This window comes from Callospermophilus lateralis, chromosome 9 (genome assembly GCF_048772815.1).
Source record: "Callospermophilus lateralis isolate mCalLat2 chromosome 9, mCalLat2.hap1, whole genome shotgun sequence".
Classification (NCBI taxonomy): Eukaryota; Metazoa; Chordata; class Mammalia; order Rodentia; family Sciuridae; genus Callospermophilus; species Callospermophilus lateralis.
The window spans coordinates 4,099,236-4,124,024 of NC_135313.1; the positions used below are offsets into that span (position 1 = coordinate 4,099,236).

At 54.0% G+C, this 24,789-nt stretch overlaps 1 protein-coding gene across 1 annotated transcript in view; it reads left to right on the forward strand.

The window, feature by feature from the left end:
* The window catches only part of Drc11 (dynein regulatory complex subunit 11), a 124,226-nt gene extending 99,766 nt beyond the window's left edge, over positions 1-24,460 (forward strand). Inside the window, exons 17-20 of the mRNA XM_076866405.2 lie at positions 3,975-4,061; positions 10,749-10,926; positions 18,626-18,864; positions 24,338-24,460. Of these exons, the coding sequence (XP_076722520.2) occupies positions 3,975-4,061; positions 10,749-10,926; positions 18,626-18,864; positions 24,338-24,460 (627 nt within the window). The remainder of the gene's footprint in view (positions 1-3,974; positions 4,062-10,748; positions 10,927-18,625; positions 18,865-24,337) is intronic.
* Positions 24,461-24,789: the final 329 nt, after the last annotated feature.

Genomic DNA, 24,789 nt, shown 5'->3' on the forward strand with positions numbered 1-24,789 from the left:
TCCCCACCCTCCAGCCCTCTACCCTTCCGCTCCTCTCACCTGGACCCACCAGTCCTCCCCACCTGCCCACACCCTGGGCCACAGCGACCCAGCTCACTCCTCGTCTCCTCTCCTCTGGTCCCTTTGCGCTCCCACCTCCTCCTCCTCCAGGCACCCACTTCTTGCCACATCCAGCGGATTCTGAGCCTCCCTGGTGTCCACTCTGCCTCCCTGCTGTCCCCCAGGAGCCCTGGCAGCTCATGTCCCTGCCTTCAGACCCACCCCCTGGAGGCCCACGAGTCCCCAGCACCCACCCACCACCCCAGCTCCTCACACAGTGCCTGGCCTCAAGCTCCCCCCGTGGAAGAGTGGCCTTCACTCCACAGTCCAGGCAGATGTGGGCTGCCAGTCTCTTCCCGGGGCAGTTTTTTTAACTATTGGACAACATCCAGCTGGCCCTGAGTCTCCCTTCTCAAGCCTCTGTCCATGGATCATCTCTCGACTGCCCAGTCTTCTGTGCTTCTCCAGAGCTGGGCAAGGTCAGCAGGAAGCCTGTGGCCACTCACCATGCAGCCCCCCGGGGACAGGAAAACCAGAGACTCTCAAGGACAGGACAGGGAAGGTCTCCGTGCCCTCCTGCTGGGGTGAAGGATGGCGAGGACACAGGTCAAGGGTCCAGATGCTCTGGGAGTAGCATCTTGTCTCCACGGCGGCACCTCAGTGGGACGCTTCTCAGCAATGTGGACGCGGGGGTCAGGCAGACCAGGTCCCCCTCGGGCCCCAGCACTGCCCCGGTGCTGGTCGGGCACGTTACTCAGCCCTCAGGATGCTCTGCCCCAGGGACCCCAGCTGGAATGGGGAGAGGCCATGGGACTTGTAGGCCCAGCATGTGGCAGGTGGCCAATGAGGTCAGAAGCGGTGTCCTGAGTGTGAAGAACTCTGCAGTGACCGTGGCTGGACCGGCGTCATGGGGGACATTCCTGGGAATGTCTTCCAATCCGTGGGTAACAGCTGAGCCCTTGCAAACCCATCACCCCGATGTCCCTGTGTGCCCTCGACATGGGTGGACGGCAGGGGAAGGAATCCACCACTGCACCAGGGTGACCCAAGTGCTTAAGCCTCTTGCTCTTCAAGTTCACGTGCAGCTGCTCTGCTAAGAGCAGAAAGAGAAAAGCCACGCTGAAGTACTGGGCCCTCACATCTGCAAATGCCATTAAGAAAAGCCGGACTGAGAGGACAGGGCACACGAATGAAGCAGAGACAGTCCTCTGCTTGCCAAATGGACATGGGATCGGACATCCCACTGTCCTGTACAGTGGAGCCTAGGACAAGAGACCATTGTTCACGTGAAAACAGTTTTTCTGGTGGTTTCACGTAGTACTGAGAGTTTAAGAAGGACCAAGATAAGATTCTGCCTTTGTTGTTATAATGTATCTTTTTTTCTGAGAAGGTTAATAAAACCTTGTATGTGGAGCCTCTGATTGTCTTATTTACTTCTGGGGCTGGAGGCAGGGAGGCCGACTGGGGGCAGCCTGTGTTGGAAGGAAGCTGGGGCCAACCGGAGCTGAGGGGGACACACAGCCACCTCTGCAACTTAGGCAGGGTCACATAGGGACTGGCAGGAGGCCGCTCTTTGGATGGGCTAGGACAGGATTTTGTGTTCCAGGGGTTCCTGGTGACCCTAACGAGAGCCACTGAACTACTGGGGTGAGGAAGGGGCTGCACCTCTACCCCGGTCGCCTCTGCCCTGGCTCCTGCCCACCACTGTCCCTGTACGCAGCCGTCATTTTTCTCCAAATACCAACCACAGACTGCCACCCACGCTCCCTGGCACTGTGGCCCTCTGACTGGGTGTCCTTTGGTGGCTTCCCAGCTGGGGCGATGCTGCTCAGGCAGAACCCACACCCTGAGCCTCCTTGCCACACTGGCAGAGAGGTGAGAGCCTGGATGTGACCCAGGTGGACCAGCCCCCGTTTCCTCCTCTGTTCCTCTCAGGCCTGGACAATGACCAGGACTTAGGATTTCCAGCTCCGAGGTGCCTCTTCATCTGTATTTCACGCACGATCTTCCTCCGAGAATCATGGAATGTTTAAGCTGGAGAATCGCTTAATAAGTTGCTTTGACATATCCGAGAGCTGATTTTATTAAATAAAAGATCACAGATGAGGGAGCCGGAAGGGGGAGGGAGTCCCTTCATCCTGCAGTGGGCATTGTGTCCATCTTACTGATGAAAGCACCAGGGCAAGGTGGCCTGGGGAGGCATCAACTTGAGAATTTGAACCTGCTGCTAGGCAACACCATCCCCAACTAGGAAACCATGCCAAGCAGCACCCGGTCAGAGGGTGGCCACAACAGCACACGCTTGGAATTTGGAGAGAAGAGCCACGGCAGGGGCCAGCACACAGATGGTTCCAATCCGTCTCCACCGCAGTCCCATCCAATTTATGTAGCCTTTTCTCTAACCAATAAATCCAGGAGAGAGGCAGTGCCTCTGCAGACTCTGATGCCAAAAATAAACAATGTCCAGGCCAAAAAGAAAGCACCCACAAATGCAGGCCACCCCAAATTCAGCAGGCGCACGGGTAGGAGGGAGGAAAAGAGCGGGGCTTTGGGCTCAGGGAGAGGTATTTCCATCCTAGCCCAGCCGCAGTGCGCTCTGGGGCTGCCCTGCGTTCGTAGTGGGTGCAGGTGAGATGGTGGGCAGGGCCCCGTCAGTCTGGCTCTGAGTCCTGCTTCTGCCACTTCATAGCCCTTGCTTCAGAAGGTCCTCGAGCTTCAGGGTCCCCATGTGAGCAGGGTGAAGGCAGCAGCGTGCACTCTGTGGGGCTGAGCTAAAGATGAACAATGTCACCTGCACTTGAAGTCCCCAGGGGAGGAGACAGTGTCAGGTGCATGCTGGCTCCAACAGCTGCGGCACGTGTGCCCCGTGCCCGGCACACACCTGCTCAATCACCAATTGCCAGGGCTCCCTACGGTCAGCACCCACAGCGCCTTGGGGACTGGGATCAATGTTGGAGACTGACTCCTTGAGCTGTTGGCTCTGGGCCCACCGGCTCACACCCCCAGCACTGCCTTCCCTCTGCCCGTCCAGCACGCTGGGCACCATGGAGCAGCCAGCCAGGCGTCGTGTGGCACAAGAGTCCCGTTTAGTCACTGTCCACTCTGTCCCAGAGGGTGCACAATCTGCTTCCCATCCCGACTTGGTACACAATGCCGGGAAAACAGCCACCGTGTCCCCAGTGTTTTTCCCTCACCCACTGAATGGCCGCCTTGGTTCAGAATCACCCCTGTTGCCGAATGATGTTTTAAGAAATATATAAATAGGAGGCCATCGCGCTGTGCTCGCTGTGGCTGAAACAGCTTTTATCTGTCGCGATTTCACACAAAGCACAAATTGTTGCAAAAATATCTGAGCTCCGCGCTCGTGGGGGCATTTGAAGAGATTGTTTGGTGTGTGCAGTTATTCACGGGCCACAGGTCAGTCCGGCCCCAGCTCCACTGCAAAGCCCTGCGAGGCCTGGAGGGGCTCAGAGCTGCCTTCCAGGGAGACTGTGGCCACAAAGGCGCAGCCGGATGCAGATACGGGGAGCATGATGGGCCCTGGTGCTGCTCGGGTTTTCTCCTGGTAGGCCGGCTTGAATGAAAATGGGGTGGCTAGTGGGCTGGCATCAGGACTCTCGGCCGGTTGCCATAGTCTTCGGCTGAGAGTCATGGGTTTATTGCAAACCGAATGGAGAGGAGGCTCAGGTCCTGGGCAGCGTCTCCATCGGGACAGCTGCCAGGGTGCAGGGAGGCCGGCGCCTGCCCTGCGGTGCACGGGTCTGAGCAGCAGGCATGTGAACATGGCATGCAATGGAGCACAGGTGGGCTCACCCCAGGGCGCCCGGCCCAGCGACCCCACTGTCCAGGGCCTCAAGCTCTGCCCTTGGCAGGGAGACCCCACGCACCCCAAGAGGGAGGCTGTCACCTCCAGGGCTTTTCTCTGTCCTCTGCAGGTGGCCAGGCAGCTCCAGCCATCCGTGGTTTGGATCGAAGACACAGAGAAAACCTTCTACAAAAAAGTTCCCAACAATGAAAAGATGGTGAGGACTTCTCCATGTTCCCTGCTCTGACCTTGCCTTCCTCCAAGGGCCCCGGATCGGGGTCCCACCTCCACTTTTCCAGAAAACCTTGCCTTGTCCAGGGAGAAAGGCAGTGGGGGTGCGTGGTCTGTCTCCGCCCTAGGAGCTGGTCTGCCTGTGGAAGGGTCCAGGGGTCGGATCCTGAGGTGGGATCCTGAGGCATGATTCAGAAGAAAATGTGGAAGAAGGGGGAGGGGATTTCCAACCCAAACATGGGTCCAGAGGGAAGAAACAATTTAGAGAACTCGGCTCCGAGGCAGCCAATGGCACACACAGGGGTTATTATTAGGATTTCCTATTGTTCATAATAATAAATAACAAAAGGCCTGAAATTCACGAACAAAGGCCGTCAACAGCCAGCTACGGGCACTGAGGGCCTCCGGGGAGCCCCCTTCGATTGCTTCCTTCCTTCTTTTCTCTCCTTTCAATGGCCCCCTCCCCCATGCTTCCCCCAGCAAATCACCAGCAAATTTCCCACAAGTTAAAAAAAATTTGCAGAAACACATGATTGTTATTCCACATCAATTTGCACCAAAGCAAATAGTGGTTAACTGTGAATTTCTGATTAAATTCATAAGGATTTTAATCACTCTGGATCCTTATGTATTATACATCCTTTTTAGCAGGTCGGGTGATTTGGATAAAGAAAGCTCAATCTTTTCTTCTCCAAATGAGCCCTGATTGCCCTGTCATTGCAGAAACTCTTAGGAGGGCTCATTCATTATGTCATCTGGGAACCTAGCCACCAGCGCCCTCTGCTGGCCACATGACTGCACTGAGGACGAAGGAGAAAGTCCACACGTGTGAAAAATTGACGCTAGAAATAACTGTGAACCAGATCACAAATCTAGAGAGCAGTGCAAGGCTGTGCTTAATCCAGGGGTCATGCCCCTGAGGTCATCAGAAGTTTGGCTCACTAATGGGCAGGGACTGTTACTGTCCCACATAACTTCAGCCTGGGTGGAACTTGAAAGGTCTGGGCCCCCAGGCCTGCTCACCTTAGCTCTCTGTGCATCCTTCAGCAAATAACTTAACCTCTCTGAGCCTCCACTTCATTAACTATCAAATTAAAGGGTTCCCTCCAGAACAGCCTCTGTGTTAGTTCATGAAGCCTCTCTCGAATCCTCTCCCAGGACCCCTGAAGCTCTTGATTGGCTGAGGGAAATTACAGCGTCTGCTCACCTGCAGCCTGAGTCCATGGAGAGTCAGAGGAATAGGAAGCGTTCCTTAATAAGACCGCCAGAGGGGCACTGGGCAGGGCTGGTGGACCCGGCACTTCAGAGAGTCAGCACAGAGGGGAGGAGGCGGCGGAGGGGGCAGATGGGAGCAATAGAGCTGGAACCGGGCCTCCAGCTCCCCTGGCCTGCCCCGCACAGCCGGCCGGCCTCACTTGGGTAGGAGGTGAGGCCCTCGGAGGCCCGTGCCCGTGGTCTTTGCTCGCTTCTGCACTGGAGGATGCGTGGACCCTCAGTGGAACTGGCTGCCTCAAAGACCACCAGTTGTGCCCTGGGGTGAGTCCCAAGCCACCTGGGGGACACCAGCCGAAAGCCTCCGGCCTGAGCCTGCTGGAGGCCAGACAGCTGCCGAGGCCGGTGCACCGCCCGCAGCCGCCCAGGACCACCCCGGGCAAGAGGTGGAGGTGGGGAGACTCATGTGTGCCCATCTCCCCTCGGGACACGGGTCTCCACCAGTCCCGGAACCCAGGGATGGCCTCTCAGCCTTGGGGACTCCTGAGTCTTCCCTGAGCTGCTCAGCCACCAGGCCCTGGGCTGCCCACAGTCTACAGGTGAGGACCAAGCCAGGCGGCCAGCACATCAGCAGGCAGAGGAGCCAGGACGTGCTGCCCACCTCCCCGCTGTGTGTCTCAGCCGCCCGGGAAGCCAGCATCTCCTTCCACCCACCCGCCACTGCGCTGGAGGCTGCCCTCATCCCAACGGAGGCCAGAGAAGAATGTCCATCTGCAAAGAAAACCAGGGCCTGCCGTGCCCGCCGTCCACAGCCACGAGACACAGCAAGGCCCCGGCCCCGTGACGACTGCGAAAGTCCCTGGAAAGAAAAGCTTCATCTGCAGTGACTGGATCCACCCTGCAAGGCCTCTGCCTGGGACCAAGGCCCCTCCCAGGGCCAAGTGCATGGAGCTCACCCAGGTCCAAGCAAGGAGGCCTGGAGAAGGCCCACAGCCACGGGGCCTGGAGTTCAGAACCTGCGACCCACCGGGAGCCGAGCCCCTGGATTGCAGGGATGGGAGGCCCTGATGTCCAGGACTGCTTTAGGCAGGAAGTAGAGGAGGCTGGTGGCAGGAGGGACATTGATTGAACGTGTTTTCTTCCCCAGGCACAATACACATCAGGTCGACTCCCAGGTCCCTGGGAGAACAATCGCATGGTTCTGTTTTGCAGAAGAGGCTGCCCGCTAGCTGTGGGCAGTGCTGGCATACAGAGGCCACATCCTGACCCCACCTGGAAGACCCTGAGAGCAACCAATAGCTCCCTTCTGCCACAGGGCCAGCTGTCCCCAGCCCGTCCCCCAGCACATCATCAACCTCGGGCTCATTCCACTCCTCTCCTGAGAACTGCCTTTGAGCTCTTCCTGCCTTTGACTCAGAGGTGCATGACTCCGGAACCCTCCATCCTCCTGCCCCTCCCCCATGCCCCTCATAGTCCCTTCGCCCCCCGAGAAGCTCTGACACCTCCAGGATTTCAGAAAAGTCCAACCCAACCCCGATGACCCCACTGCCACTGCCCGGGCACATGCCTGCTCGTGCCCCCTCCTGTGCCCTGGGAGGAGCCCCACCCTCTCCTCCAGGGCAGAAGGCAGAATGGCTGCTCCTGAGCTTCTGCACCGTGGCCCTTAGTTGCTGCATCGGAGGCTCCCTGGCACCACCCTCCCTGGCACCACCCTCCCTGCCATCACTGCAGGGCCCTCCCCAGGACGTTGCTGGCTTCACTGGGGCCAGCTGCCGCGGGGGTTTTGTGGCGCTAACTGCAGGAAAGCAAATTGAAATTGCCGTGTGGATGCCAGCCACGGATTTGGAGTTGCCCACAGTAGGACAGTTGTGAGGGCTGGCAGGCCCCGCGGCGGGGGCAGCGGGTGGAGGTTGCCAGGTGATCGTGGGGACGTTTCCCAGCATGATGGATGAGCGTGCAGGTCTCAGGAAGATGGACAGCTCTGGGCTGGACAAGGGCCGCGGAGTGTGGGGGCTACTGATAGAATGGACGAACCGCCCATTCCCCTCCCCTGCACCTCACCAATAGAAGGACGTCGGCTGGACACAGCCCAAGATCAACATTTGTCATCCAAATAGGCTGATTAATTTTAGGCAGCCCTGCCATTTCAGGACACGCAGGTAGCGTCATGTACGGTGGAGAGCACACCACCGTCACCATGGCAACCGGGCTGCTGGGGATGGGCTCAGACCGCGGCTGTCTCTGCCCCCATAGAGCCTGCTCCAGCCTGGGACCCTCAGATCAGTGCTTCCTCCACTCTCTCTGGCAGCTCGTGTGTCCCTCAGGCGTCCCAGGCACTCCCTCCAGGTTCACTCCACGCGGCAAGTTTGTTACTGGCTGAGCCGCTGTCACATCCACCCACTTCCCAGCCCACCAACATCTGCTGCCCACCATCATCTGCTGCCCTCTCCACTCCAAGAAATGGATCTCAGAAAGTTCCCCTCGATGCAAAAGGGGTGCCAGGCTTCTCTGAAGTCGCTCTGTTGAGCGGTTTTAAAGGAGGTCTACGTATGTGGACGGACCTTCACATTCGTGGGTGGCCGAGACGTCAGTCATCTCCAGATGATCTATGGGTTCAGTGCCACCCCATAAAAATCCTGGCTAGTTTATTTTATTTTCAGAAACTGTTAAGCAGGTCCTCAAATGCACATGGAAGTTCAAAGGACCTGCCAAAACCCTCTCCAGAAGAAAGTGGTTGGAGGGAGGACCCCGACACCTCCCAACTTCATTCCCCACCTGACTTCAGCATTGGGACACTCGGGACGGCGGGTACGGGCACAGGAGACACGGACAGACGGACAGAACAGACGTGGGGGTCAGAAATGACTGCTTGCCTTACAGCCACTTGGCCAAGCGCTAAGACCACTCAATGCAAAAATAACCTTTCAACAAATGCTACAGCGTAACCGGCAGCCACCTACCCAGGGAGGCAGCCGCCTCCGACCCCTGCTCAGCTCAGCGTATCGCACAAGGAAGAGCTAAAACGAAAAAGCTCTTGGGAGAGGATGCAGACCTAAAGCTCCGCGATAGGCGGTGTTCAGGCAGCGGTTTCTTAGGTGTGGCACCAAGAACACAAGCACAGAAGGAGTCTAAGATGGCTCGCTCCAGAGGACACCACTGCGGAGGCTAGCAGCCAGTGGGCCAACTCTGAAAGGCCCAGCTCAGACCTGGGCCCTGCAGTGGGAGGCAGGGCCACTGCAGAAGGACAGGCGCCCTTCAGGAAGTGCCCTCCTGGCCCTGGCCAGGGTTAGAGGCGGAGCCTGCATTTGCAGTGGCTTCTCCCTTAAACTTTGTGATCTGAAGTCAAAGGCAGAGACCGGATTCCTCCCTTAATGAAATAATGTTTTTCTGTCACCGACTTCTGCCTCATTCCAGAGTAAAAGCCAAGTTCTCCTGTGGCCTGCAAAGCCCCAGGGACCTGGCCTCTCTTCCCTCTCTGCCCTCCTCCCCTGCCTCTCTCTCCCTTGGCCTCTCAGGGCTTTCTAGAGCCTCCAGCACATTTCTACCTCAGGACCTTTACACGCACTCTCCTCTCTGCCTGAAACTCTTCCCCAATCCACACAGCCTTCTCCTGCCCCTATCTGCTCAAACGTCACCTTAGTATCGTGTCCCTTCCGCTTGCCTCCACTCCCTCAGGGCCTCTCTCCAGCTCCATAGCACGTTTCCCCTGACTCGACTGTTCATCTGTGAACCTGCCTTTTGCCTCTGCCGAATTGTCAGGCACGAGGGGGAGGATTGGGGCCTGCTGGCCCGCAGCTGCAGCTCCATCCACGTTACACAGACTGGGCTGGGACTGCAGCTCAGTGGAAGAGCCCTTGCCCAGCAGGGGAGGCCCTGGGTTCAATCCCCAGCACAGAAAAAAGACCCTGGGAGCCTTTTGCAGGAGAGAAGAGGGAGGACTGGGCACCACGCTGGAAGAGTCCACGCCACAGGCCAGGCCTGCATGGAACCCATCTGAGCAGAAGCACGGTCCTCATCCTGACTTTCCACACCAAGGGACGGAGACCTCCCGGGCTCAACACTGGCCACAGAGCCAGCAAATGCAGGGCCTAGGCCCCAGGCCCAGGAGCAGGACCACTGTGAGGGGCAGTGGAGGAGAGCCCAGGCCAAGGCCCTGTGTGGGCCCCGGACAGCAACGGACCTTATACTTGGGTTTCAACCCTGCCCTGTTCTGCAAATAGCCCTCCTTGAGCCCAAAACCGTCATCCAAAGTGCTGCACAGAACAGCCCTGAGGGAGGGGGTGGCGGGGCAGTGGTGGGGGCAGTGGGGGCAGGAGGTGAGGAGTGGGTGCAAAGGGGGTTGCCCAGAAAGGTGGGTTATTAGGGGTCACTGTGGAAAGGGTGAAGACAAGGGGCTTGGGGAGAATCAATTGCTCAGCGAACACTGGTTGAGCACCATCTGTATGCAAGAGACCATTGTCCAGCCTCTCCACTGAATCCCTCTTTCTGCATCTCCTCCCTTGCTGTCCCTCTAGCCCAGAGGGCCCATGGATGGCCCCCAAGATGGACAGCATTTCCACAGAACTCTTCCAAAGTGCTGAGCTAAAAACAAGAAAGTAAAAGAAATGACAAGACAACTCGCAGAGGGTGGTGGCTGATGAGGGGCTTGTATTCAGATCATAAAAAGAACCCTTACAACTCAGTCTCAGAAACCTAAAGCAGGAAACCCAGATGGCCAAGTGGGCCCAGGATCTAGGTGCACATTTTCCAAAGAGGACATTCAGGTGTCAATGGGCTCATGAAAAGGTGCAGCGTCTCTTTAGCCATCGCCAAGTGGGAGCAGGGTGGCCAAGGCTGCGCTGGGGGTCTCTGCAGAGGCTCTGCATCACCCGGGCCTCTTCTCAGGCTCTCTCCTCACTTGCCTGTGCCGGTCAGCTTCACCTAAAGCCAGGTACTGCCCGTGGCAACCTGGCCACAGCAGCCCCCATGCCCGGGCGCAGAATGAGTGCCTGAGCCTGTGCCCCTCCTTCATTAGCAAGTGCTGAGACACCCTGGTCTCAGAACCTTTGTGACCAGGCTCCCCATTGTGTCACCATCAGCGAAGGGACCTTGAATTCTTCCTCCAAACAGCTCAGGGGGAAGCAGGAGAACGGCACTCGCCCGCGTCCCAGGCGCTCCTTCCCGTGGACGTCAGCCGAGTCTGCCGAGTCTTCCACTGCTTGGGTCAAGGGTGCCAGTCCTCGGTCAGCTCCTTCCTTCCCTCCCACTTTCCAAATCTGAATGTCAGAGGGGAAGGAACTGCCAACAACCAAACCTCACCCGGACTGGGAAGTGCCTCCCAGGCGCCCGGGCAGAGGCGCAGAGCCGTGATATCACCTTGATAAGCGCAACCCCCTGCTCCCATTTCCAGGAGGATGTCCTTTGTAGTTTTAATTCTTTGTTCTACACGTGGAGTGATTTCTCTCCCCTCTCTTACTCCCAGAATGATCCTAAACGCCTGAAAAAACAACTACCCAAAATCCTGAAGCTCCTGAAACCGGACGACAGGATCCTGATCGTGGGGACCACGCAGCGTCCATTCGATGCTGAACTTCAGTCTTTCTGCAGAGCCTACCAAAAAATCATTTTGGTTCCCAGACCAGACTATGCCTCCAGATATGGCAAGTATCCTGAGCCCCTTCCACATGTAGTTCCCAGGTGGGCTGCGGGGCTGGCGGGCAGGTGTATGGGGCCAGGATGCCACCTCAGAACCGCTGACCATCCATGCAGCCCCGGGAGGCAGTGTGGTGGAAGAGTCAGGGGTCCAGGCTCCCAGGAGCCCTGCTCAGAATCCCAGCTGACATTTAGCAGCCGGGCAACCCTGACAGGGCAGCTGACCTCCCTGCTGCCATCTGTGCAGACCTGTCCACTTCTCAGGCTCTTGTGCCTCTCACCTAGACTGCTGGCAGAACACTTGGCCCCAGGTCAGCTCCCAGGAGGTCCTGGGCATTGGTGGCAGCAGTGTAGGAGGGAGGGATGGACAACAGGGTGGTCAGTGGCAAGAGGGAGCTGGCAATGTAACTAGTGGTCACTTCTGCCACCTGCTGCTTCATGACAACCTGTCCACTGGCTTAAAGCAGCGGATGGTCCCCCTTGTGCGTCGGGGGTGGACTGGTCTCCTCCGGGCATTCGCCATGGGGATCTCACCTATAGGAGGCAGATGGCAGCTAGGGCTCCAGTTATTAGAAGGCTGGACAGGGCTGGACATCTGAGACTGTTCCCTCATGTGCCTGGAGTGGCGCTGGCCATCAGGGGAGCCCAACAGGGCTGTGGACCAGAGAGCCTACGTGGTCCCTTCCTGCAGCTCAGCAGCTCAGCTCTAGGAGGGAGCAGCTCCAGGCAATGGCTGGAAGGCTTCCTGTGACCAGCCTCAGAAGTCACAGAGTCACCATCGCCACGTGGGGGGTGGTCAAGGAAGTCCAGGACCACCAGACTTAAGGACAATGGGAGATGCAGAGTGTGAAGACTGTGGGTGTGGCTCTCAGCAGATGGAGGAGTGGCGAGGGGACTGGGATGGGGATGGGGTTGGTGGTCGGCGTTAGAAGGGTGGAGATGGGCAGGCGCAGGCTACTGAGGAGCCGACGGTGGCCACACTGCACAGGTGGTAACAGTGACAGCCCAGCATGGGTGACACTTGGGGAGCTGGGAGCAGTGGTTGTGGAGATGATGGCAGTCCAGTGGCGGTGGTGTTAGGAGGGTGGTGGCAGTGGTGGCAGTGTGGAGTGACACTGGGAAGTTGGTGGAGGTGGGCGTGGAGCAGTGGGAGCATCAAGGGTAGGATGCAGCCAATTAGGTGAGACCTGGCTTTTACTAACCCTCGCCAGTCACCACCCAAACAAGGGACACATGTGTCCTTATCTGCTTGTTCTTGAGTTCCTGGCCAATTTTCTTCACTAAAGAACACTCCTTGAAAATGGTGGGTCATCATGAATGTAGAAAGGAGACCATTAGTGCAGAGGAAGGGGACAGGGGAGGGGGAGAGAGAGGCCAGGGGAGGGACCGGGGAGTGACACCAATCACCCACGCTGTGGCGTGTGAGCACTCTGTGATGGAACCACTGTTCTGTGTGATCAGTGTGAACCACCAGGAAGACACAAGGGCAACCCGGGCACCCCACATGGATACTCTCTAGCCACTTGGCCACTCTGTTGGCAGCATGGGCTTTTATCTCCCTTCATAAGGGGAGATCTGGCTTCATCAACCAGTCTCATCCCAAGAGCAGGAGGACCTAGGGCCTGTCACTTCTCATCCTTCGGGTGGCTTCCCCATCCCTAGGTGGATTCCCCATCCCTAGGTGGCTTCCCCATCCCTAGGTGGCTTCTCCATCCCTAGGTGGCTTCTCCATCCCTAGGTGGCTTCCCCATCCCTAGGTGGCTTCTCCATCCCTCAGGTGGCTTCCCCATCCCTCAAGAGGATTCCCCATCCCTAGGTGGCTTCCCCATCCCTAGGTGGCTTCCCCATCCCTCAGGTGGCTTCCCCATCCCTCAGGTGGCTTCCCCATCCCTCAGGTGGCTTCCCCATCCCTAGGTGGCTTCCCCATCCCTCAGGTGGCTTCCCCATCCCTCAGGTGGCTTCCCCATCCCTCAGGTGGCTTCCCCATCCCTAGGTGGCTTCCCCATCCCTAGGTGGCTTCCCCGTCCCTAGGTGGCTTCCCCATTCCTAGGTGGCTTCTCATCCCTAGGTGGCTTCCCCATCCCTAGGTGTCTTCTCCATCCCTAGGTGGCTTCCCCGTCCCTAGGTGTCTTCTCCATCCCTAAGTGGCTTCCCCATCCCTAGGTGTCTTCTCCATCCCTAGGTGGCTTCCCCATCCCTAGGTGGCTTCCTCATCCCTAGGTGGCTTCCTCATCCCTAGGTGGCTTCCCCGTCCCTAGGTGGCTTCTCCATCCCTAAGTGGCTTCCCCATCCCTAGGTGTCTTCTCCATCCCTAAGTGGCTTCCCCATCCCTAGGTGTCTTCTCCATCCCTAGGTGGCTTCCCCGTCCCTAGATGGCTTCTCCATCCTTCAGGTGGCTTCTCCATCCCTAGGTGGCTTCTCCATCCCTAGGTGGCTTCCCCATCCCTAGGTGTCTTCTCCATCCCTAGGTGGCTTCCCCGTCCCTAGATGGCTTCTCCATCCTTCAGGTGGCTTCTCCATCCCTAGGTGGCTTCCCCATCCCTAGGTGGCTTCCTCATCCCTAGGTGGCTTCCCCATCCCTAGGTGTCTTCTCCATCCCTAAGTGGCTTCCCCATCCCTAGGTGTCTTCTCCATCCCTAGGTGGCTTCCCCGTTCCTAGATGGCTTCTCCATTCTTCAGGTGGCTTCTCCATCCCTAGGTGGCTTCCCCATCCCTAGGTGGCTTCCTCATCCCTAGGTGGCTTCCCCGTCCCTAGGTGGCTTCTCATCCCTAGGTGGCTTCCCCATCCCTAGGTGTCTTCTCCATCCCTAGGTGGCTTCCCCGTCCCTAGATGGCTTCTCCATCCTTCAGGTGGCTTCCCCATTCCTAGGTGGCTTCTCCATCCCTAGGTGGCTTCCCCGTCCCTAGATGGCTTCTCCATCCTTCAGGTGGCTTCTCCATCCCTAAGTGGCTTCTCCATCCCTAGGTGGCTTCTCCATCCTTCAGGTGGCTTCTCCATCCCTAGGTGGCTTCTCATCCCTAGGTGGCTTCCCCATCCCTAGGTGTCTTCTCCATCCCTAGGTGGCTTCCCCATCCCTAGGTGGCTTCCCCATCCCTAGGTGTCTTCCCCATCCCTAGGTGGCTTCCCCGTCCCTAGATGGCTTCTCCATCCTTCAGGTGGCTTCTCCATCCCTAGGTGTCTTCTCCATCCCTAGGTGGCTTCCCCGTCCCTAGGTGGCTTCCCCATTCCTAGGTGGCTTCTCATCCCTAGGTGGCTTCTCATCCCTAGGTGGCTTCCCCATCCCTAGGTGGCTTCCCCATCCCTCAGGTGGCTTCCCCATCCCTAGGTGGCTTTTCCATCCCTAGGTGGCTTCCCCATCCCTAGGTGGCTTCCCCATCCCTAGATGGCTTCTCATCCCTAGGTGGCTTCCCCATCCCTAGGTGGCTTCCCCATCCCTCAGGTGGCTTCCCCATCCCTAGATGGCTTCTCATCCCTAGGTGGCTTCCCCATTCCTAGGTGGCTTCTCCATCCCTAGGTAGCTTCTTCATCCCTAGGTGGCTTCTCCATCCCTAGGTGGCTTCCCCATCCCTAGGTGGCTTCCCCGTCCCTAGATGGCTTCCCCATCCCTAGGTGGCTTCCCCATCCCTAGGTGGCTTCTCCATCCCTAGGTGGCTTCCCCGTCCCTAGGTGGCTTCCCCATCCCTAGGTGGCTTCTCATCCCTAGGTGGCTTCTCATCCCTAGGTGGCTTCCCCATCCCTAGATGGCTTCCCTGTCCCTAGGTGGCTTCCCCGTCCCTAGGTGGCTTCCCCATCCCTCAGGTGGCTTCTCATCCCTAGGTGGCTTCCCCATTCCTAGGTGGCTTCTCCATCTCACAGGGCCGCCCAGGGCCCCATGGGATCCCTGGCATCCAGCCAGTGTCAGGAGGAAAGAGGGAAGTTGGCTCAGAGGATGTCACAGGAGGCCCCAGGGACTGGACCTGCAGGGCCAGCCCACACCACCCTGGCCAGGAGGAGTCCATGCCCCACTGCCCAGGGCCTTGGCAGGCCCCCAGGGGCTGTGCTCCTGCCTCTGCAGAGCCTCCTGCCCTCCCCTCGGCCTCCTCTCCTCTGTTTTGTTTCTGGGGCCCATGTTTTTTGTGTTTGATGAAGTAACGTTGGTGTCATTAATTCGAAGGGGCCAGAACATTACTCTTGACTGGATTGAAGGGTTCCATTGTTTGACAGACCCACGGGCCCTGAAATGAAGCTACTGATGTCGCACGGGCGACTTTGACCTTTTGATGAAAGATCAGGTGTCTCCAAGACACAGAGGGCATTGCAGATTCCCACCTGGACCTCCTCACGGCGTCCTCGCGGGAGGAGGCAGGGGACAGACTGCAGTCTGCTCCTGGGAGCAGAGCTGTCCACCAAGCCACGTGCCTGTGGCATATTTCTTCCTGGTGGGTTATCTCTTCAAGCTGCCATTATTGCCACTTCCTGAGCACCGACCAGCGTTTCCTCCAGAGCCTTGACGCTTTCACAGCCGCAGTGGCGGGGACATTCGTCTTAAAGAAGGACGGTCCCTGCCACAGCAGGGACCAGAAGCGTCTCCTCCCGCCCATCAAGCATGGACTGCAGATCCATAACTGGGCCATCACCCGGCCATCTGTCTGCCCGCAGCAGAGCTCCCGAGGTGCATGGAAACATTCGCCCTCCCACTTGTCAAATTCCTGCAGGCTGTTGGCAGGGAGTGACAATGCCGAGGGCCAGGCCAGCCTGAGTCCCTCGGTCCTTAAGGTTCGCCAGTTATGATTCAGTGCCTACCTCCTTCCCCCAGGTCAAGCTGTCTCTGCGAAGATAACCCACCTCCCAAGTTGATGAATGCCTTGTCTGCTCCCCAGAACTCCCTCTGGCCTGCCCCCTCCATGTCCCTAGTGCTTCTCTCCTCTGGCCCCTCCCCGGGGGTCTGTCTGTCTAATTGCCCAATTCATCATGGACCCCCCCCCCCACGACCCAGTGTCCGATGGGATGAGTCCAGTCTGTGTCTTCTGGGATTTGAGGCTTCAGAGGGTCAGGGGTTTGCCCAAGTCATGTTATTCATCATTCATTTCTCCTACTTTTGTGAGATCTCACATTAAATGAACTTTAAGATACTGTGTCCGGCGGAGCGGCAGCCAGCATGGAATCCACTGGGACGTCAGAAGCAGATGGGAGAAGCCAAAGACCAGACTCACTTCAGTTAAAGAAGGGAAAGAGAATGTAGATTGATCTGAAGAACTGAGAGATCCTTTGCCTCCAGGAGAGGAAGTAGAACACAGCCCTCCACCAAAAGGCCCCACGGTGTCAGCAGTGCCCAGCCCTGGATGGGCCTGACCCACACACTCACTGGGACTGTGCATGGGCATTCTCCACCTGCACTCCTGAGCCGGACCTGTGGCCCCTGGTTCCTACACTTCTGCACCCTGGGCTCCTGTGCCAACCAAGCCTTCCACTTTGAGCCTCACTCCATGCCCGAGCCCAGAGCAGCTGCTGTCAAGAGCCTGGGCACGTGGCTTTGAAAAGCCATACACGCAGCTCTTTAAAAGGTAACCATCAAATCAGTCCAGCACGAGAAGGAAGTGAAGCCTGGTCCTTGGCCCACTCTCGGCCTTGCGATAGGTAGGGACCCGTGGGCCAGCTGTAACTGCACCTCCACTCCACACCCACGATCTCGGGAGAGTCGTCAATGAAACGAGTCTGTCCAGAAACACTGGCCAAACTACACGAACACCAAGCATCGCCCGCTGTAAATGGTGAGTGGTGTGTCCACACGTGCACGCTGCCCCAGAGGGCTGCGTTCCATTGCTGGTGACCCTCACGTGCAGAGATTGCTCATGTTGGACAGTGGCATGACTTGGGCAGGCACTTCCAGGGATGTGACTATTGCCAGTCTACAAGGCAGCAGGGGACTGAGTCAGGTGTCTATTGCAAGGTCACCTGGCCCTCCCCATCTGTCCCCTGATGGTTCCACTTCAAGCCACAGGCAGGAAGGCTGTCCCTGCCCGGCAGGGCTACCACCATCCTGCGTGTCCGCCACAGGTGTCTACTTGGCTTCAGCGGCTCCAGTGCTTCCCAGGACACGCGTGCCCTCGGGAGTCGGCCCTCAGACGTGCTGGTCCCCTGTGGATGATGAGTTTGGGCGGAAGACGTGTCAGTTCCGTCTCATGGTGCCCCAGTTGTTATTGGTGTTCCATTTTTACCCTAGGTTATATTTTCTAGCTCTGTGGCAATCGTAATTAGATGGGGATCACCCTTGCCTGCTATAGTCTGTCTTTAAACAAATGTGCCTTGAAGCATTCCGTAGCTCCTTTTGTGCTGTGTTTATAACTGATGTTTTAGTGAGGGCGGGAAGCACTAGTGCAAGGTGCAGTGACCAGCAGTCACCGTGGCAGCAGCACTCATGCCGCTAAGAACAGGGCCCACAGTCAGCGCCATCGGGCAGCCCACACACTGCCGTGGCTGCATCCCACCAGGGCTGAGGAGCAGAGCAGCTCAGGAGTGGCTGATGATTCCAGCCAACATGGGGATCCCGAGGGCCCTTGTTGGCCTCGCTGCAGGGCTCCAAACCCTTGATGCCTTGGAGAAACAGGCAGGACCCCGGGGACACTGGCCTTTACCAGCAAATCAGCTCCCCGCAAAGAACCCCACCAAAGAGGACAGTGGAGGCGAATTGCGGGATCACTCAGCTCCCAAAGCAGTACTCTCTGAAGTGGCTCCCGGGTCCCTTCCTTTACAGTGGCCAGTGCACCTTTGCCTTTCACCATCTGTCTTCAGCTCAGTGGATTTGGACGGTGGGATCATTGAACAAATGCAGAACTGACCCTTCACCATGTCTGGCGATGGCCAGATTGTACAGTAACAGTCATTTAAAAAAAAAAAAATGTTTCCACACACCTCAGAGAAGGTCAAAATGCTTTAGAAATGTGTGACCAGGTTGTCCTGGTGCTGAGACAGATGGCCCGTGAGTGCCTTCACCTGTCCTCGGTCCCTTCCCTGTGCTCTCTCAGCAGAATGGACATAGTTCTCCAAATGTAATATTAGTTTAAACATTGCACCGAGTTTGTTCAATCTCTAAAGTAAGCATCAAACTTATTTCATTTGCACAACCTCCTGTGCTCTGAGGGAAATCTCTTCTTTACCCCGGTCCCACCCACCCAGGCACTGTCAATCAACCAACCTATATATACAGGGGGAGAGAACAGGTCACAGTGCTCCACCTAACCCAAGGTGTAATATTACCCAGAGCCTTGCAGTAGCTAGAGAAAATCATAATGTGACTTCTAATTCCAGTTGTGCAAATAATATAAGAAATGAACTTTATAACTAAAAAAAAAGAAATATTAAACTACTTATCCAAATGCTTGGGAAAATATAATAATCTGACGAGCAGAGATGCCACTTATTCCTCACACAAATTTCCAGTTCTGAAAGCTCTTCAGCATCTGTACGGGTTGCATTCAACTGTACGGTTAACTCTTCCTTGTCTATTTGCAAGGGACGTGTGATCAATAGACCACCGGGTCCTGTGGGGGAAGAGTCCCCAGAGGACAATGTTCAGTTATCTGCTCATTTGAATGACTTGTACGTGGGAGTTGGCCCCCGTGTGTCCTTTCAGACAAGATCAAGTGTGTGGAGAGCTGGGCTAGCGCTGCTTGCTCTGTGGTAACGCTTGTTCTCTGTGGTCTTTTCCACCATCTTTGATGCAACAGTTTTGTGGAAACAAATCATTCAGCGCAACGGTGGAGTCCTCACCAAGGCCTTGAACATCAGCTGCTTAGCAAAGGTGACCGACGGCTTCACCCAAGGAAACATAGTCAAAGTGGTTAAAGGTGTGCTCACGGACCGCAGAATCCGGCAGCAGATTCAAAAGCCACTCACCCCAGCGGAGTTCATCCCGTTGATAGCCGGCATGAACCCAGTGTACAAAGAGGAAGAAGAGTGCTTTAAGGTAAGCAGCACCCACAGCCAGAGGCGGGCGGACACTGGCCACATGACCTCCTCCCTCCGGCTTGCAGGTCCACGAACCTGAACTCTGCCGCATACAATGAAATTTGGAAATATGACATTTTGGGATCACAGAATCTTTTGAGTCTTAGTAATAAAGCAGGTGTCTTCCAAATTTTAGGAAAAACATGCTCTGTGACCTTGTGAATCAACAGCCAAATCGCAGCTTCAAAGGATTCTCTCTCTCTCTCTCTCTCTCTCTCTCTCTCTCACACACACACACACACACACACACACACACACATGCCCTTATCTTGTTTCTCACATTCTACTTCATATAATGGAATAAGTTTTGCATGGGGAAAACTGTCCCTAAATAGCATGTTTCAAGTTGAAGTTGTTCGGCCACATACTTGCTGTGGCACACTTCAGTTTTCAGTGTACTTGACGTAGGAAACCACAAGGGAACTCAGCAAAACTTAGTATCCAAATTTTTGATCACATTCTGACATGGTCACCACATTCTTTAGATCTGGAGGAAAGTTTGAGATGTCTGTTCCAACTCCTCTTCCCAGAGGGACACAAATTTCGGAGAGTCTGTCTTAGGACTTGTCCTTTGTGAAGTGTCCCAAGACACAAACAAGGCAGCCTTGTCCCTGACACCAGGGCCACTCCTCCCACACCGCTGGCTCCATTCTACCTCAAAATGAACACAGTTGCATCCCCTTTCTGTCCCTGAGGTAGTCTCCTTGGCCAACTGGGAAGACAAAAGAGGAAAATTTTATCCATGGAATTGAAGGTCACCACAATCCTGGGCACACTGTCACCAAAGGGAGAGTTGAGGTCCCCATCCAAGCCTCTCCCCTCTAGGAGCTCGCTTACGGTGAGGACGGACACAGCCTCCCTCCTGGCGTGTCCCAGGGCTGAAGCGGAAGGTGAGAAGTCATCGCAGTAGTGACCCCCACAGGGAGGGCCCAGCTGGGGCTGGGGAGCTTCCTCTGTAAGGTCCAGACACTGAACGCCTCTGGTCCTGAGAGCCACACAGCCTCTGGGCAGCTCTTCAACTCTGCGTCAGGGTGCAGCAGTGAGTGGTGGGCAGGGCTGGGTCCAATACGACTTTATCTGCAAAAACAGAAACAAACCTTGTTCCTCCAGCCCCAGCGCCAGCCAAACTAAAAGGGACATTTTTAGTTCCATCTGAGTGTTTGCCCAGCATCTGAATTGACACTCTGTTACTGAACTGCTTGAGTTAGCATTGTTTAATTGAACTGTTTAAATTTTGTTTACATTAATTGCTAATATTTACCCTCTTCTAATGATAGATTCCTTTCTGAAACACTGCACTTTTCTCTCCTTTCTAAAGTACTGATTTTTCCTTATTTTGGGAAATTGGGTTTAGGGTGTTGAAGCCCAGGGCTGGTTTTCTGTGACAGGTGTTTGAGCTGACCCTGCTGCTCAAGAAAAGGGAACGTCACACTTCACAACCTGGATGACAATGTGTGTGCTTCTCACACCCATTTCTGGTGGACTTTTTAAGGAGCCGTGGTGATTCTGTACCCCCAATCCACTCCCCCTTCCATGTGGCACCAGGCACAGTGCCTGGCTTGGGGTTGGTGCTCAGTAAGTTCATTAGTGACACCTTCGTTGAGCAAAGGGACAGCTGGAATGTCACTGTGGCTCTCCTGGGTGACGTGGTGCTCCGCTGTGGCTGCTCATGGCTGTTTGCCCTAGCCAGTTTACTGAATTGTGCTGAGAATGTCTCAAACTGAGATCTCGCAGCTTCTCCAGGCACATTCAGCCCTGTTCCATGAACATGATGGAGAAAACTCTGATGGCTGCTGATGATAGAATCACCGTAACGTTCTCCGTTACATATCGACTGCTGCTCCGTGGCAGAGTCCTGGTTTGCAAGGAAGGAGCCAGAGCTGTGGGAAGATGTGGGAGGCAGAATGATGACCCCTTGGGGATAGCTGCGTCCTGACCCGGCGCCTGTGAATGTGCTCCTTGACCTGGCAGAGGGGAAGCCAGTCTGCCAGCCAGCTGACCTTAGGACAAACAGATTGTCGAGAATTGGCTTGAGAGTCCGATGGGATTGTGAAAGTGGACGAGGGACTGAGAAGAGAGACCCAGAGAGGGCGCAGCTTGGGATAGACTCATGGCTACTCCAAGTAGCCCAAGTTGCTACCCTGCAGATGGAGGGGAGCCACAGGCCAGAACAGATGGTCTCTGGAAGCTCCAGAAAGCAAGAGATCAGATTCTCACCCCGAGCATCCACGAAGGGTCACAGCTCTGGGGCACCTCAGTTGTAGCCCCACAAAAGCCATTTCAGACCTCTGACCTAAATGTGTTATTTTAAGCCACTAATTTTGGGTCTTTTGCTTCAGCATCGATAAAAAGAAAAAAAAAAAAACGCAAGAAACAAAGTGACTTGTTATAAGTCACACAGCACAAGAGTAGCAAAGCTAAAATTAATGCCTTCCTCCAAAGCCAATTTTAGTAACTATATTTTATCCTGTGTGTCTATAAATTAAGAGCTCATCACTTTACATGCTTGGCCACCTCACCTTATTATAAAAACAGAGCCACGGCTAAAAGGAGGAGGAGGGAATCCCCAGGTGCTAGAAATAAGGATAAATTTCAAAGACAAGAACAACCACATGAGCTAACGCACTGGCGGCCCAGGGAGCCTAAGACACAAATACAATGGTCCTCAGACCAGGTCATCAGAAAGCAGGAAGAGCACAACACTGGGCCACTCGGGAGGCAGCATCACGGGCCTTGTGACCTTCTCGGGGCTGTACAAGAGGAACGGAGGCGTTCCATACAAAGTCAGACTCTGCTCATACCTTGCACATCAGCTTCCATGTTTACACAACCTCCTCGGTGCCAGAATCCCATGTTGAAATGTAACACGTCGAGAAATGACATATCATTCATACCCCCAAAGTCACATCAAAAGCTAATATGAAAACCACTCTGTATGGAAACTTATCCAAGTTAAGGAAATTTGATTTCTTTAGGAAATATTACCCTTGTTATCTAATAATTTTTTTTAAAAAACTATGGAAATTAAAAAAAAAAAAAACAAGGAAATAACACACCATGAGGAGAGTCAGCAGATACAAATAACAGAATTAGCACTCCCAAGAAAGCAAGATTCTAGAACATTCTGAAAGAGAATATATGTTAAGTATTTTTAAACTATTAAAGACCAGAAATATTATGGGGGAAGAGGATAGACAAACTTGAAAAAGAACCCAATAGAAGTCTGATAGTCAAAAAATATAAAAGGTCAATGAAGGGGTTATCTGATATAGCTAAAGAGAAACTAAAGGAACTGGAAAGGGGAGCAAAAGGAATTTGCCTAGGATGCAGCAGAAAGAAAAAAAAGACCATTAAAATACAGAGAAGCTGTACTTTAATAACTGAAGACTGTGACATGGGAATACATATTGCTTTTTTGATTCCCCAGCATCACCAAGGAGAAAAAACTTCAAAATAGCAATACAAAACCTAGTTCTGTATTGGGCTATAAGGGCCTTGTAGAAGCAATTGCAAAACTGCTAGGGAGGCAAGAATAAGGAAAGAGAAGCCAAAGCAAAGCATCCCACTCAAAATGATCCTGAAAATCAAAATCTTAAAATATCTTTGGAAATCTATTGTTAACCAAAGTTAGAATTCTTGCCACAGTCCAGCTGGCTGGGCAAAATAACCAGGGGGTGGGGGGGGGGGACGAACAACTTGTGTAGATTGATACAGCAGGAATGGGAAACGTTTATTGTAGGACAACAGAGGTATTTATACATTTTACACAGCTTATTTAAATTAGCATAAACTAGATACAGCAGTCAACCAATAAGGAATCTCCACACTTAATTGCTCTCTGGAGTTACTTCACAAACCACTCCCTCTGGCATTTTGCCAGGTGCCATCCTGACTTGTTTACAGACTCTAACAAATTTTAACCACTAGTTAGAATCTGTGTTAACCATCCAGTGTTAAGAACAATCTGACAAAATGGTTTAGATAAATATGGTTAAGATGTTCAAGAAAATAAGTGAAAAACTGACTTTCACTAGGAATATACACAGTTTTGAAACAAAGATATAAATTGAATGAGAAGAGATAAGATGAAAAAAAGCCACAAAGAGAAATTATATAAGATGAAAGATACAGTAGTTAATACTAAGTGGTAAAAATGAGAGCAGTATGATCCCTAGAATAGACACGGTCAAAGAGTAAATTAGTAGTCTGGAAGGTGGTCCTGGGGAGTTCCCCCAGAAGGCAACACAGAAAAACCAAAAGGTAAGAATCCATAAAAGTAAATCTACAGATGACATGTTGAAAGACATCAACATTCAGCAAATACAAATTCTAGACATATCAGAAGAATTAAAGAAATACATGCCAAGAATTTTCCTGATTTAAAAACCTGAGTTCTCAGATTAAAAATAAATTCCAAGGAGTAATTTTAAAAATCCAGGCCAATATCCATTATTGAGAATATAAGAACAAGATAACAAACCAGTCTCAAAAGCTACATGATTACTTATAAAGAAACAGCAATTGGGCAATCAGACATCTCTTTGACCGCAATAAATGCCAAAGACAGTGAAATTAAACCTGCAAAGTGATGAGAACAGTCAGCTACCTAATATTTATACCCAGCTAAACCAGAGGCAGGAGAAAACAAAGTCGATTTAAGACAAATATCAGAGATCAGTTCCCATTCTCGGCACTTCAGAGAACAATTTGGCTATAATGAAGGTGTTTATATCCTATAACCCAGAAATTCTATTCCAAAGCGTATGCCTGAGATACGTCTCACAGGTATACAAAGAGGCACGTAAAAATTGTGAACTATAGCACTGTTCACAAAAAAGAAAAATGACTTACATGTCCACTAACAGGAGATTTGATAGGTGATACAATCATTCATGAAATAATATTATTGAATGTTTATCAACCAAAATGTTTCTCAGTTTCCAAATGGAATCTAAACAGGGCCAGTGGCAATCACTAAGTGCTTTGTTGGTATCTTGACTCCATTATTTCTGCCCCGTTTTCCACAGAGTCCCCCTCAGAGCATGTGAGTGCCCACTGTGCTCACATGTGGCCAGCTTCCAGTGGTCACACATGAACCAGGGCCAATTCACATTTCCAAGAAGACCCACATCCTCAGGGCACAGTAACATTCCAGGAAACGCGGGACTTACCTGGAAAGTACTGTTGCTTACATTTAGTCCGTACTTCTCGGAAACTGGGAACTCCTCGGGTACGAGTTTCAGATCATACAGAAATGCAGACTAGAAAGCCCAGGGAGAGAAGTCTGTGTCAAATACGTTAAATGCCCAAAGTAAAACGGCGACTTGCTGCTTCATTCCCAGCGAGCTCGTCTCTGGTGTTAAGACTGTTTGGTGGGCTCGTGTCCCGCTGGTCTTTTCCTAGGCGTTTACGTAGTTTCCGTTTCATTTCAGAACTGGTACGCCAAGACCCCTCTGGGCAGAAAGCGCGTCTTATCCTTAACAGTCGGTGGCAGAGAAAAGGAGACGGAGAAGGGGAAGAAGAAGGGGAAAAGGGAGAGGAAGAAAAATAAGTAACGCCTCTCTGAAGAGCCATCCTCGAGTCTCCTTGGGACAGTGACAGTCCCCGGGCTCCCAGGAGGAGGCTCACACTACCCACTGAAGACGCCCCAAGGAGCAGCATCTGCCCAGCCTGGCCTGTGTGTGAGTGACAGCCCTCGTTGGGGGCCAGGGCCACCATGCCCGGGAATCTCTTAATCTGCGTGAAGTTTGTCGAGAGGTGAAATGCACGCCTCACGTACTGCACTCTCTGTCCAAGCTGGATACTCACCAGCACCGGTGTTGAGTTTGGTAGAGAATGTTCTCAAGGGATAGGCGGGAACGCCAGAGGACATTTGGTAAGCTGG